General features: G+C 45.1%; 1 protein-coding gene across 1 annotated transcript in view; it reads right to left on the minus strand.

Moving 5' to 3' along the window:
• The window catches only part of ENTPD1 (ectonucleoside triphosphate diphosphohydrolase 1), a gene marked incomplete at its 5' end in the record, with an annotated part of 35,880 nt that extends 20,870 nt beyond the window's left edge, over positions 1 to 15,010 (minus strand). Inside the window, 2 exons of the mRNA XM_080621957.1 lie at positions 14,057 to 14,176; positions 14,944 to 15,010. Coding sequence (XP_080478083.1) covers positions 14,057 to 14,176; positions 14,944 to 15,010 — 187 coding nt within the window. The remainder of the gene's footprint in view (positions 1 to 14,056; positions 14,177 to 14,943) is intronic.
• Between the last annotated feature and the right edge of the window lie 358 nt (positions 15,011 to 15,368).

Genomic DNA, 15,368 nt, shown 5'->3' on the forward strand with positions numbered 1-15,368 from the left:
TTCAGGGGCTCACTTCCCCAGCTTCCAAAAACACACCATGGCTGCCCAAAGTGCCGCATGTGAGCAAATAGAGCAGCCGTCTGTGCTGCTGCCGTGGCGGGAACCCGAGCTTCCTGAGTGTTTCTGCACAGCAAAGCAACCAGCTTTTCTCCTTTAGTTTCACTTCCCACTCTGCACCGAAAACCATTGGAAACTGATTGCAGAAGCACAAACACTGTTTCAGGCTGGTGCAGCATCAGCAGAGCCACTGGCACTGGCAAAGCCCCTGGAAGATGAGGCCATGGATGTGGAGAGACAGATGATACCCATTCCCCAGCAGCCCTGCATGCGAATGCATATGGTGGGGACCACTGTTGTGCATACCTGTGCTAGGATTTTGCCTACACCTGGATTGTGCCACCCCTTGCAAGTGTGATTTCCAGTACAGATGTTTGCTCTCAGATCTGCAAGATACCCAGTGAGTTTTCCCTCCCTTAACATGCATAGTACCTGTCTGCAGCAGAGAAAACTGTAGGCATCTTCCCTCTGCAATTAATTCTAGCAGATGAAGCGAAAGTCTCCTCGCTATCCAGGGCAGAGCAGCAGCCCCACCGCCTCCTTCCAGTAAGCCAAGGTTAAGACTGCATGCATAAAAAAGATAGCTGTCTAGTTAAACACTTCCTGAATTGCCCCCATACCTCCAGCTGTCAGCACTGGCATCTCCATTCCTCATTGCACAGGACAGGGAACAGCTGGGATAGTTTCTGTCTCCTGCTGAGAGTGCGTCCACTGTCTAAGCTTTGTGGAAAAACATACTGATTTCTCAGAGGTCAGCCTTAATAAGTAGGATTCCCACAAACCATGAGGAGAATTCAGCTCATGATATTTGGCATGAATATCATGCTCTGTTCCTAGTTCTGCTACAATTTCCATTTCAAATAGCAGGAAACAAATTACCCTGTGGTATTTCTCAGGACAACCAGTGGGAAGGAACATGGGACCAAAGACTGTTGCAGAGCACAGGTCTTGACAAAGCTCCTGAGTGTAAGAGAAGAAATACTTCTTGGAGGTTACGTAGATAATAAGTTAAATACGAATCTAAATTTTCATGGTTAAAAGAGCATCTTGCAAGGGCTGGAGCCTCATGCGGACATAGAACAAAACAGCAAAGGAGTTTTACTGGGTGAATGGGCTGGCACAGGATGTTATTAATCTCTGAAGTTCAGATTACTTATTACTGGGACATGCAGTGAATCCTGTGGAGAATTACGCTCAGGAAAAGAAACCCATTTATAATTAAGCTGTAGTTTGGCCTTCAATGTGGATGTCTTCATCACTCCTGCCCTCAGAGTCCCTGCCTCAAACAGTTCAAAATAAAAATATGAAATAATTCGGATAAGGCAGTGTGGGCACAGTGGCAACAAGGACAAGGGACGGTCACAGCAACCACCCATCCTTCTGACAAGTGTCTGAGCTGACCTCTCTGAGTGCTACATGCAAGGTGCTGCTGTGGAGGTGTTGAACCACCCTCACCTCTGGGTGAGGCATCTGCAGATACTGCACCTGGGACTGGGACAGAGATTAACACTCTCCACTGTAAAAAGCCAACATAATGGAGGTTACTTCAGCTGAAGATGTGACAAGCTTGTGACATGGCCACTTGTAAAGGGAACAGATTTATAGCATGGAAAAGAGCTGCTGTCTGGCTCCGTTAGAGATGAGTACAGCCTCTCAGCAGCAGGAACGGCCAACAAACACGGGCCCCCACAAAAGCAGCTACAGGTCTGCTGCATTTCCCATGCTCTCTTAGCACTATTCTCCCTCTGTGTATGGGAGGTCCCAGGCTCAAGCCAGAGCCCACCTTCCAGCCACAGGATTCCCAGCCCAGCTGCAGCTCTTACAGCAAGGTCATGAGCACAGGCTTCTTTCCTCATGTTTCCTGCAGAAGCATTGAAAAGGTTATTTATTAACAGCTCTGAACCAAAGGAGCAAGAAAGAAAACAAATTCATTTCTAAATCAGCTAAAGAGAAAACTTGTGACTCTAATGGTCTCCTTTGTAATTCCTTAAGTGTGGCCTGGAGCTGCACTGGCATCACTTCTTGTGATGCTGAATCAGCAGAACAGCCCCACTTGTGCAGTAAATAGCCTGATAAGGACAGAATAGCCATGAAGGAGACAGCACTAACTTACGCTGTGTCCAGATTTTTCTTGGCTTGTTCCAGGATTTGGGAAGATTGATAGTGGTCAACTTTCTCACCACTAAATACCAAGCAGTGACTCACATTACCATCTACTTCTGTTACACAGGACATATGCTTTCCTCTGGGACAAGGTAGGAACAGGACAAAGAGAGAAAACTCATGCAAGAGTCACCTCAAACAATACCAGTCAGTGCTAGCTGAGCTCCCAGATAGGGCCATAACAATCCTGAATACTTTGCCAGACTTTTTCCTTTGGTAACATATCTCAAGGGGGAGAGCTGAAGGGGGAAGGAGAACAAAAATAACAAAACACTGTTCTGTTTAACAGTTACCCATAGCAGAGAAAAGCTGAGCTAAAGTTTCCAACAATTATCAGTACAAAATCCAAAAATAGACATGCAATGTACTGGGTTTTAATTTAAAGCTGGCTGGGATAGGACTTCTATCATGTGGATTGAAAGCCGTATGTAAAAGCACAAGGCATGATGATAAGATAAGATATCAAGATGGTAAGACATGCTGGAACAACAGCATTAAAATGCTCAGTATAGCACTAATACGGATGAAAGATCAAAGACATCAAGCAGAAGTGGCAAAGTGCAGTATAATTCATTGGAAGGAACTGCACATTCAGGGTGGACAGATAAATAATATCCAGGGTATCTATGGAAACCACCATCCTACACAGGAAACAATAAAACTTGGAAAAAGAAAACCAGGAGAAAAATAACTCGTACTTCAACACTCATACGGACAATAACGCTAATTGAAAGCAGCATTTGATCCCAAAGAGGTGGGGCTTCCTTAAGGAGATGTGAAGTGTGGAAATGAGAGCTAGCAGGCTGAAGGACAAATAGGAGCTTTATGGTAACTCTGCAAATTGAAATCTGTGTGGCTGTCATCTCAGAACAGATGTGGGAGCCATAGCTCTAAAATCCATTTATAAACTGGCTGAGCACACACAGCACTCTTGTTCAGATGACTTTCAGCAGTGGGTCGTCTCCTGGGCTCATGACTGCTCACCCTTTACACAGACACATGGGATGTAAACTTTGGGTGGGAATGGTGAAGGCAAAAGTCTAGTGAGTAGCTTCAGCTTTGCACTTTCCATCATTGAAAGCATCAGACATCTTTCCTTGCCCTCCAGTTTTGTTTTGTCTGATGTTTTTGCCCTATCAGTTTCAGCCTCTCACAGCTCAGTTTGGATCTGATGATTACGTTTTTGGAATACCCATCACACCAAAACCAACAACTCTTAAACTCTGATGAGCTTACCAGTTATAAATAAAGATTTCTCACCTTTTTATCATTTAAGAATGGAGTAGTTTTTAATGTAGCTATGATGCAGGAAATTAATGTAGCAACAGCGCAAGACCTCATGGAGCGGGAAGATGTTTCAATAAATGGTTTCAGTCACACTCATTTTCTCACCCATGCTCACTCCTCCCATACTCATGGGCACTGAGCTCACCCAGGCACTCTGCTAGGATCCTATGTAAGGTGGGACCAAAGCTGTCAGAAGCCGACCTCTTGGGTTTCTCCTTAGTGGCAAGCTACAAAGTTTTGAGCAGATCTTTTGCCATCTTTAGGAGCTAAGAGTTACTATAGCATAATCCATTTGCTTTGAAATCTCTCTTACTTCAATCCTCAAAAACCCTAGGTCAGGTGGCTGTTCAGTGCCTTCCCCTCTCTCCCCCTTCATTTCGGGTACCTTAATTCCAACAGCCTGCCTTCCTGCTGGGAGAGGAGGAGGAGGACTTGCACATGGGATGTGCTGAGACCTTGCTGTAATCCATCTGTCATTAGAGTGCAGTTTTCTTTACTCAAGGAGTCATTTGCATGGGGACTTTATCAGCACTCACGCCTTCTTCTGACAGACCATCCATGTGAGGCTTATCAGGGTGCAGGCTGCCAAGCTTGTCGCAAACACCATGTTTGTCAGCTTTTACCCAGTTTTAGTGCAGTCAGTCACATCCTTGGTTATCAACACAGACCATTCTTTTAACCCATGTTCTGTTGCTTCTTCTAGTCTTCTCTCTCACACACATACGCTTCTATTTGTGCTTCCTTCAGGCCAGTTGTAGTATTTCTGCTTCTTCAGCTGCATGGTGTGCCAGGACCTTTGTTTCACACGCCATCATCACAGCTGCGAAAAGGTCTCCTTGGTTTGGTTAGGTTATGGGGGACTAATAACAGCAAAAGAAGTAGATTTAAGGACTGGTCTGGGGTCTGCTCCTGCATGCAGCTCTGATGCTTGGATGTAGCCAGGTCTCCTCCTTGGAGCTGTGGCACCATATGCACGAGTGCAGCACCAGAGGTGGTCTCTTGGAAGTTAAAGGATGCTGAAATCCAAGAGAGGAACAATGCAGCCTGTCCCTGGGTGTCACTACCAGACTCACAACAAGGGATTTTAATCAGTTTACAGATCTCATTGACAATGTTAGAGCTGGAGCTGTTTTCAGTCTGTCACATGCTGAGCAGCTCCCAGTGACAATACAAGGCAAGACCATTGTCAATAATGTAGTGCAGACCTGGTAGTGTTCCTATGGCCAGGCTGGCAGAGCAAGGCTGGCATTAACCTCAGCTTCCCCCATAAAGCTCCTGGTGGGACAGGGTAGCTGCAATTATCCCATAGCAGGGCCATAGGACTCACAAGGAGGCTTTTGTGTGCACACATTTTCTCATGCTCATGTCACAGCCTTGAGTCCAGCCTTCTCTCAGCCATACACACCAAGCAAGGCCAGGACAGTCTCACCACTTTCCCACTGTTCCCAGGCTCCCCGTGGCTCTGTGGCTTTCACAGCTGACTCCAACTCTCAGCACTGCTGTCTGCCCGCAACATATGGGGAGCTAATACCAAACAGGTAGTGCTGTAGCCAACCATCATACTTTTCTGCCTGTTAAACCTTAGCCTTTCCCTAGTAACAAATCATAACATTAAATTTGTCACAGTGCTCTCCACCCGTATATACTGCTAAGCAGTTTACACAGGTCAGCACCATTAGCCCCATCTGATGAAAAAGCACAAGGAAGCAGCAGATAGCCAGCCTTATGCTCTGTCTCCGGACCACCTCATTCACTTTCCTGGGAAGCTCTTGTGAGCCAGGGCTTGCAACATGATCCCTCCTGCAGAGAGGCAGAGTTCCCAGGGTCCAGAGAAAGAGCAGCATGCTTCAGCTACACCTACTCTTAAATTCATCTTCGGTCATTTTGATATATTCTTTCATGTTTTGTCAGACTAATAGCAACTTGGAGATTATTGGTCTGGTAAAGTACACACAAGACTTGTGCTACAAGATCTATGTAGTTCCGGTACAACTTTAAAAATGTGGGGAAAAAATGGAAAATGCCATTCAGGTTAGGAGAAACATGCTGAAGAAGAGAAACACAGACAGCAGAGCCTTGTAGCAAGAGAGAAGGCATTCCCTGTGTTTCCTTCCCACAGTCTGACTTCAGAGGAGAAGGTAGGAGAAACCAGTAGACTGGAAACAGTTGTTTACTACTTTATAAAGGTGTCAGGGACTAACAGCAGTCCTGCTGCTGTGTTAAATATAATCTCTATGAAATGCTAGTAAACCTAACTACTAACTGCTACACCACAACAAAAGTTCCTGAGATGTGGTCTGCAATATATTACAATGTATATTTATGGTTACAGTCTCCTGAGAAGTAAAAGCACAGAAGAAGCTCTCGAAGATCCATATTTTCAGGAGGGCATCTATTCCCACCAAGGCGTATGGGATCCAGTTAGCATTCACACAGATACTCAGTGGCCACAACACTAGAAGGTCCTTAAATTAGCAGAGAAATTACTAGTCTCTGGAGCTGAGACATGCTTTGTAACCTAAAAAGCAACTGTGAAATTACTGTCTTTAACAAGAAGTTCATAGCATGGGGCCAGGTTCTGTTGTAAACCAGTATTTTTAAGATGAAGTACAAAGGCTTAGCTTAACGGTTGAATCTTAAAGGTTCGCTTAACTCCTCTGTTTTCTCTGGCACAATAAGGGACTACCCCACCTCTTTTGCCATAGTCTTATCTTGTGCTTGTGTAAGTGCAGATTCCATTTCTAATTTTTCCTTTTACCAGGCTACTGTTAAGGTGGGTTAAGTTCTCTGGTCAGGCTGAGCGTCATGAGACAGCACATGCAGACCAGCAGTGATCTGACTGTCCTTTCCATCAGGCAGGGTATGTGTAGCTCAATCCTTCAGGTGTTAAAACCAATTGCTAAACTAATCTTTAAACCTGCAACCAATTAATTTAAAAATAAGGTCTTAATTATCTCAGGTTAATGACACAATAAATCCTAAACAACACTGCTGGAACATTCTTTCCTTTATGGCTTTCACGGTTTTTGTCACAACAGTATTTCTAAGTCTTGTAAACATGAGCCTGACCATTAGCTTTACCACAATAAAGTTATTTTCAGCTTTAGCTGGTCTTGTGTTTACTGTAGTCTTAGACAAAGCTGACAAGCAGTAAGCTTCCTATACTATTTCAGGAAAGCAAGATTAAATATATAGAAGCTGTAAATCAACTTATTTAGCACATTCAATTCAAAGCAAAATTGCAGATTTCCAGTGTGTTTCCCACAAAGCAGCCAGAACCAGCAGCTAGGGGCTGATGTTGGCAAAGAGCAGATGTTCGTTTTTGGCAAGAACTGCTACCATTCTGGCAGCAAGCAGGTAGGAGGAAGCGACAACAGAGGAACAAATCCCATTCTGTTACCTGTCCCCACCACTAAGCCTATACTGTATATCAGAGCTCCATCATCCCTCCTGCTGCATGCCTACTCCCTGGCCTTTGCCATGCACCATGGATGTTTCCATCCTATCAGCTGCAGGGTCTCCCAATTCTCTACATCCCTCAATTTTGGAGGAGTCTCCCTCTGTTGCTACAGCCCATGGAGGAAGGTGCAGAGTCTGCTGCCTTCCCTGCCCCCAGCTGCTGTGTCACTACTAGTGAACGTTAGAAACCACAGCAGCTGTACAGCAGTTTCTGCTGCTCGGCTGTCTTGAGAGCCCTCAGAGCTGCATACAGAAGTGCTGCGAAACAACTGAGGTGTGGAGGTGGTTTCTGTGTCCTGAGCTGCTGATTCACCTTTCCCAGCCAGCACACAGCTCAAAGGCCACTGATGGTTTGAGCTTTGGCTGCAAGATTGCAGATAGTTAATGAAAAAACAAGCTAATTCTCATTCCTCTGTAAAAATAGGTCCATTTTCTTTTCACCCTCTCCCCCAAGAATGATCTAGCAGTCACCTCCCTATATGATCAGAGCAAAGATTATCAGGAGGATCAGAAACAGAGCAGAGAATACAAATTAAGCTAAAAGCCTTTAACTTGTACTTATAAAAATAAAAATGTTCAGAGGTGCAAGTCTCAGCCTGTAAACCACTCAGTCACCATGTAAGGGTTAATTTTTTGGTCAGAAGAGATGTAGTGTGCAGCTGCATGGAGGTCCCAAGAGAGCATGGGACAGTGTGGGTCAAACTGGTGGTATGGTGTCTCCTCGTACCAGAAACTTAATCACTGCCTACAGAGTATGTTGACATTACAAGTGGAATTTGAAAGGCAGTGTGAAGGCAGACAGTGAAGCAGCTCTGCAGATCCTCATGGATAGCTCTTCTCAAGCTGGAAGGGATCAGTAAAACCCAAAAGGGTTCAGACGAGAACTGTAACAAGCAGAGTTGTAGGACTGCTGGTGGTGGCTGAGCACTGACGTAGTAGCGACAGCAGTGACTGCTACACTGCCTGCATTGCCTCTGAATGGGAACTGCCAGCACAGTGCAAGGGACAGAGGGACAAGGAGCCCCAAAAGCAGGTTAGGAACTTATCTTTCCAGCCACATTTGGGGCTAGCTAATGCATGAGAGGATGTGAGCAGATGAATTTGTTCAGTGCGCACTTAGCTGATTCTGTTCCCTTCCATCTGGTCACACTTTTTCCCTTAACTCATTTCTTAATTTGTACTGCTAATGCAGCACTGTTTCAGAGCACAGGGCTGTTTTTGTGTCTCTCCTTGTCTTACAGTGAAGACCCCTCCAATAACCTTAATCTGAGTGACTTTTACCCTTTCCTCCTTCTGTTCTCCCAGAATGCTGACAAATGTGGTGTTGGCTTTCAAGCCAGATGAGCTGAAAGTTATTGCAGAAAAAAAGAACATGGCTAGTGTCAAGGATAGATGCCTTTTCTCTTTCAGCAGCACAGATTTATGTCAAATTACGCTGGCTGTAGAAGTGCACCCTTAGGCTCTGCTATTCCCCAAGTCAGCATACTGGCAACAGCTCTGCGGCTAGAAAATGCTGATGGAAGTGCATCAGTTTCCACTGAGCTGAGAGATGAAATCAGTTCTCACATGTATCTGACAAAACCGTAAGAATACAACTTAAGAAGAGGTTCCCATCCAACTCATCTTTCAGAAAACGAATGGGGGTGCTTCTCTTGTGAACATGATACAGAATTTTATAATATAAGTTTGATCAGTCTAAAGCAATACTAATCCCTCATGAGCTGGCTCCCCAACCAAAGTCATCTCAGCAATAATCTCAAAGTCATTCACTTTACCCCAAAGTTCAGCCTAAACACTTCTGTCCTTAACCACATCCTAACCACCTCAAACAGAGGTTCATTTCTAAGCTGAGAACCCAACTCCTGTCTCAACACACTTCCAGCTCCATGGAATACTGTCATTGAGCATTGGGCTAGTAAAATGGTACAAAATACCTAGCCAGGGGGCATCAACCTCAAAGTCAGGTTTGCTAGTTGCTCCCAACCTCACAGATGCTAAAAGTGTAAAGATGTCTTAGAAAAAGAAGGAATGTGACCAAGCCTGACACTTCTGCATCATGCTAAACCAGTTATACAACTTAGAAAAGGCCAAAAATTTTATCAATTATTACAGCTTTTGTAACCCTTCTCTTTTGAGGTGTCCTACCTCTTAAATTTATTCTTTTCCCTTTAGACACTCTGAGAGGGTTTCCTACGTATTTCTGGTGATTATAAGTCTAGAGGCAAACACAGGTTGCAGTGGTCACAGTAAGGTTGACTAGAGGACAACCTTCTCCCTCTATGGTAATGCAACTTTGCATACAATATAAGAAAGCGAAGAAACTATAAGTTATGGATGTCACAGATATAGATATAGATACACACATGTGCATACATATGCGCACCTCTCCAGATTATTTCCGGACAACATTGTCCAGAAATCTTTCTAGTCTATTCAGTATTTGAATGTCCAATTTTCCTCCTGGAGTTGCATTAGCTGTGCTTTTACAAGTTTGGCTTGAAGCCTATTATTTGCTCTTTATGTTTCCAACCACTCTTGGCTTCTTTAGACTTTTTCCTCTGACTTAATTGGTATTTGTACTGATCCTCCTAGTACTGACAAACTCCATCTGTAAATCAGCAATGATTTTATACTTTTTAGATCATTATTGAGAATGTCTAATGCCATCAGGCCTCTTGCAGAATACCTCTGAAAACACAGCTGTTTAATAATGATTTTCTTTGATAACTATTTTTGAGGTCTGTTGTTATTCAGGTCTCAATCCGTTAGTTCATTCTTTTCTGGAGAGTCATAGGGAGACTTCTGTAATCAGACCAACATCAGAAATGCATCTATTGCTGTGGAGAAGTTTAAACATGGGAGATATTAATATTTACTGTTTTCAACCACATTTGCTATTTCTGAAAAGGAAAAGTGCAAATAATTAGTTGGAAAATAGACCAGATAAAGGACCAGTTGCCTTCCCAGCCCTACACTCATAACCTGCCCTGTGGCTATCAAATACCATGCATGGATATTAGTTTTTCCAGCTGCCCTTTTATGAGGTGGTTCCTAACAATTAAGGATTTTGGTCCTTAGAAGTCCCTTAACTCACAACCCAGATTTATTCAATATTCACTCAGTTTTAAAGAATACTTCCCTCCCCTCTAAAACTTTGATGAGCCTCCATCCTCATTTGAAGACGTAAATCAAGAAGAGGACATTAGTAGTGATAACGTGTGTAAGACAAAATACAGCCTGTTTTTTCCAAATGAGGATCACACCAGGCTTATTTAACATCTATTTTGTTAGGTCAGTTGATTTTGTAAACAAAAAAAAAGTCTTCAAGAAAGCAAAGACAAATTAAAAGATCTATCAGTACTTGAAATACTACCCCTTCTCCTTACAAATGCATTCTTTAGCCAAGAAAGGAACATATTCCTTGAAGTTCTTACTGCAGATTCTTATAGGCAGGGCTATCTCCATTCTAGGATGCAGATTAATATAGGATGCAGATTAATATACTCACTTGAGGGGACCCATATGATCACACAGATTACTTCCATCTGGGACTGATAGTTTTCTTTTTGATGCGTTTATGCCCATTATCCATTTTGACAGTGTTATCCATTTCTATCTACAACATTATTCTGAAAGCTATTTTGACAAGTCTTACCCTCTACAAAAATAAAATGATCAAACTAGCCATTACACTTGATTATTAGGGAGATCTACCAAGTAATTTAGACAGGACTGATGTCAAACTGAATTGGCAACAGGCTACCCAGTGCCATACTGCTGGGATATTGGGTAAACAAGAGCATCCTTCCCATTGCCTGGGATATCCCTAGTATTCTACTCTAGTTTGTTGAAAATTAACGTCATAAAACATAAATCTTTTCAGTAAGTATTTAGCACATTTAATTTCAAGCTATTATAAAACTTTCTCATCAACTCTCCCCATTCCTCCAATGTAAATACTCAGAACAGGCTACTTAGTTATAATAATTAAATATTCCTCCATATCAGAATTCATTTTATCCCTCCAAATTTGGAAGAGTTTTCAACCAACAATTATGTGGGCTTTATTTTTCCTGCATCATCATTAAAATCTTACCCTTATGCAATTGCTAGGTACATTATTTTGTTTCTAAGGCACACAAAATGCCTCCATTGAATTGTGCTTGGCCCTGCTAACTTTGGATTTTCCCCTTACATCTTCACTTTCTCAGAATAATCTTCCCTCAATTCACACTCTGTTTTCTATCAGATGTTCTCCATTTCCTCTTTATCCACTTCCATTCCATTTACTTGGGTTAACTTCTATTTGCCGCCTTCACTGCCTGAATGAACTAGCCAAAGTTATCCTCATTTTTCATTCCGTCAGGTTTTGATTTATTACCATTCCATGCCGAAACAATCACTGGTCCATAGAGAGGAGTCAGCCAACAGTGGAGATTGATTCATCATGTATATAGAAGCTCCAAACCAGAGTTACTACCTCTTGTTCAGTACCTTTTATGTAAAAAATTATATAGAGGCTTTCTGCTTTTTACTGCTGTCTGCGTGAGATCAGTATCATTCTTTCCCCAGACTGAAGCCCCTCCTATGTTTTTCAGTAAAGCATTTTTTTTCAGACTGTCACACTTTCTGCCCATGAAGGTGTTCATACTGATCACTAACACAGTCTGTTGCTCTGTATAATTCTGCTGCTCACCCCAAACAGAATGTCTTCCTTGGCTGCCTTAGCATATTGACCCAAATTTCAAGACAGAACTGACAGTATCGGTATTTAAAATACAGGCTTCCTAAAACTGAAGAATAGCGTTTCAAGCCTCTTTGTTACGTCCCTGTGGATAAGACTCCCAGGAAACAGGTCTCTCACTGAAACACTCCCTAGTAATTCCTTTCTGATGAAAGGACATGCCCTCACTGTGCATTCATGCCTCATTTCAAGGTGGAAACTTTCCTGTTGGCTGATAGATACTGCCTGTTCTGGACTCCCCCGAGCTGAGCCTATTGACCACTGCCTCTGAAGACATACTGCAAGAGGTGTTTTCAAAAACACTGCCTCGTGTTTTCTTCTCCCACACACAAAATGTGGTTTCTTGCTCTTTATTACGCTAATTTTCATTAGGCTCTTGCAAGATGACTTGCATGTTTTGCAGGTCAGCCCATTCTGACACCATCACCGCTTCTTCTGCAATTAGCTCAATTGCTAACTGCTAAATCGACTGACTGTCGACTTTCTTCATTTTCATTCTATCTCTTTAAAATCCCACTTTCTAAAAGAAGGCTCATTTGGTCTTCTTTGCTAAATCAGTTCTCATTGTCTAAGTTTTTTCTCTGTGATTCCTTACCTCACTAGAAAAGGCATCTTTGTTCATGCATTATGTTTCATTTTTGGAATTAAACTTTTTAAAGACTGGTTTCAAAGCTATTCTTATCTCCCTTCTCAGAAGAGGCAGATTATTTCTAAATATTTCCAGCTTCACTCATGACTGCATAAACTAATGAGCTAACCTTCTCCTTCTGCCAGTCTTTGCTTTAAATTTGATGTACGTCAGACTGAGAAAATGCTTCTTTCCCTCAAATGCCATTCATTACATTCTATAAAATAAAAAACTTGGAAAGGTCTAGTTTACAATTTTATCTATTCCAAGAAAAGAAAAAACTATTACATTTTGATTCCCTGTTGTCATAACAATGATAAATGAGAGAGACTTCCACCCGGTACTGAACAAGACACTATCAAAATAGTGGAAACTATTACCCCCTAAGCTTCTCACTCAGTTTAAAGGCAAAGTTTCTGCCCAGATCTTTCCCCAGTTTACTGCTTCTTGCCTATTTGTCCGAGTTCCTGCTTTGTGTTTAAAAGCCCTACACAGAGCTGAGTACTGCCAGCAGTATAGAAGGATGGACCATGCTGCAGAAGTTGCCATAAACAGAGGGTAAGGCACAGATAGACAAAAGCTGATGCTAAACTAGGAAACGCTTCTGCCAAACGTTAAGCATGACTAGTGCTGCTACGTGCACCGTGCCACCTGATTATAAAAGGCAAACCCTAGTACAAGACATGTATCTCGTAGAAAGATTACTGTGCAACACACATCTTCAGGTAATGCCGATTCCCTCCTCGATCCCCAGGGCCGCAGTTAAGGTGAGGGGGCTCGCCAGGGGAATGCCCCATTCCCGGGCCGGCTCTGGCTCGAAGCCCATGTACCGAGAGCCTTTCGTAGACAGCACAGCGTTTCCTCCAACCTCGGGGCTTTCCACCGCGGTTTCCTTACAGCCGGTACTTCCACTGAGTTTTTGACCCCACCATGAGCCTAGTGCGGTTCTCGGCGCCGCGGGATCTCGGCCCCGGCTCCGGGAGGGCACAGCCTCCTCTTCCCCAGCGCGGCGAGGAGGGAATCCCTCGCACTGACGCGGCCAAACTTCTGCCAGACGCCGGCGCGGAGCCTCCGCTCCCGCCCGCCCCGCTGCACCGCCCGGGGACCCGCCGGCCACCCCTCACCCCTCCATCGCAAGTTAACGTTATCGCTTCAGACACGGCTGGGAGTGCAAAGGCTTGATGATGATGCTGGCCGGGGGAGGACTGCGGCAAGGCTGCACCCACCCGGGCGAGCCCCCCCGCGGAACCTTCGCCCACCGCCGGCAGAGCTCCGCGGGCGCGGAGGGAGGGACGCGCCGCCCGGGGATGCCGCAGCCGCAGCTCCCTCCTGAGTGGCACATCTCAAGGAGCTCCTCATGAATATGCAGAGCCTCCGCCGAATGCCGGCCGCGGGATGCCGCCGCCCCGGGGGTGCCCCGCCGAGCCCTGCCTTCCCCCGCGGCGGGGGTAGGGGCTGCTGCCGCAGGTCAGCGGCTCGCTCCTGTCCTTACCCTTTGGCTCGTCCATCAGTGCCGGTGCTCGCTCCCTCCTCCCCCTCTCTCCCTCTCCCTCTTCCTCTCTCAGGCTCTGCCGGCTCTGAGCTGCCTTAGTGAGAGGTGCTCATGAAAATGGGCGCTTTAGTGGTCCATGGCTGTGGGAGGGGTTAGTTTAACTCTACATGACTCAATCCATCTAACTTGCAGGCTGACCTCCTGCTTTCCTTAAGGCACTGATTACCTCCGCGTTGCCGCGTTACCAGCGCCTTGGGCTTCTCCGCCTGGTCGGGGGATTCCGCTGGGCCGAACGGAGCGGTGCGCGGCCGGGGCCAACCCGAGGGGACGGCTGACGCTGGCTGCGCTGGGGCCACGGTTTGAAGCAGGATTTCATCGCCAGGTTCGGGGAAAAGCGGTCATTCTGGCTGCAGAGAGAAAGTATTCTGTTAGTTTTGGTGTGGTGCTGTTGTTTCCCGCCTGCCCCCCCCCCCCCCCCCCGTGTTTTTTAATTTCTTAATTTATTTTTCAAGTTGCAAAAGACTGAGTAGATCTCGTCCGTGCCAGTGAGGTACACAGAGAGAACTGTCCTGAGAAAACACGACCTTCCTTGTTTCCAGATATGAGGTCCTGCCCACAGAGAGAAAAAAAAGAAAACAAACCCACGACCAAAACGACCAAACAAACATAAAAAAACCCAGCAAAAAAGCAGCTAAATTTGCAATAACTGCTCACAAGTCACCTTCTGCACCTACCTGCCCCATAGCATAAGCTGATATCTCTAGCTGCATCTCCTAGGGAATGTTAGGAAAGAGCCAATTTTGACTACTTGCCTGGAAGGCCTGAAAGGACCTTTCTCCCTCCCTTTACCCCTGCTGAGCCCTTGCTCACCTTCCAGGTGTAAATAAGAAATACAGAACAGTGCTGCAAGTGTCTCAGCAACTTTTCTAGATAGCCTCTGACATCCAGGCCCTCTTCTAGGCACCATATGTGCCCCCACGCTCTCGCCTGTGGATCTGTCAGCCTTCCGCTCCAAAGGAAGTTGCCAGCCACCTTTTGGTGATGCAAACCAAAAGGAAAGGAAGTTGCTCTTTCACTTTTCTCTCAGAGCGGTGGCCACCAGCTTCCCAGCACCTGCCTGGCTGGTCACCCAGAGGGTGAAGTCACGGGAGCACAGGCTGCCGTCAGCATCACCTGCCATGCCCTGTCAGTGCCACAGCCTGCTCCCCTCTCAGTGATATCACTTTTACCAACTCACCCTCCTGCTCCTGGGGCTTCTTTCTGCAGCTGGACAAGCAGACACACTACCCTGCAGCTGGACATGATCCAGCTCATCACCAGCTTCCAGACATCTTGCCCCAAGGGGAGGGAAGAAAAGCAGGGTCCTGGTGCTGCGACCTGGAAAACCACATCTGCACATTGGGTTTCAAATCCCTTCTGTTACTGCAGCCTCATCACAAACAAAGACCGGTTCTTTTTCTTTTACAAACAAATGTTGACCTAGCCTGTATTACTGCAGTCTGATAAGGCAACACTCCTCCTGGGAACAGGAAAATAGG

The sequence above is a fragment of the Psittacula echo genome, assembly GCF_963264785.1.
Source record: "Psittacula echo genome assembly, chromosome: 6".
Lineage (NCBI taxonomy): Eukaryota > Metazoa > Chordata > Aves > Psittaciformes > Psittacidae > Psittacula > Psittacula echo.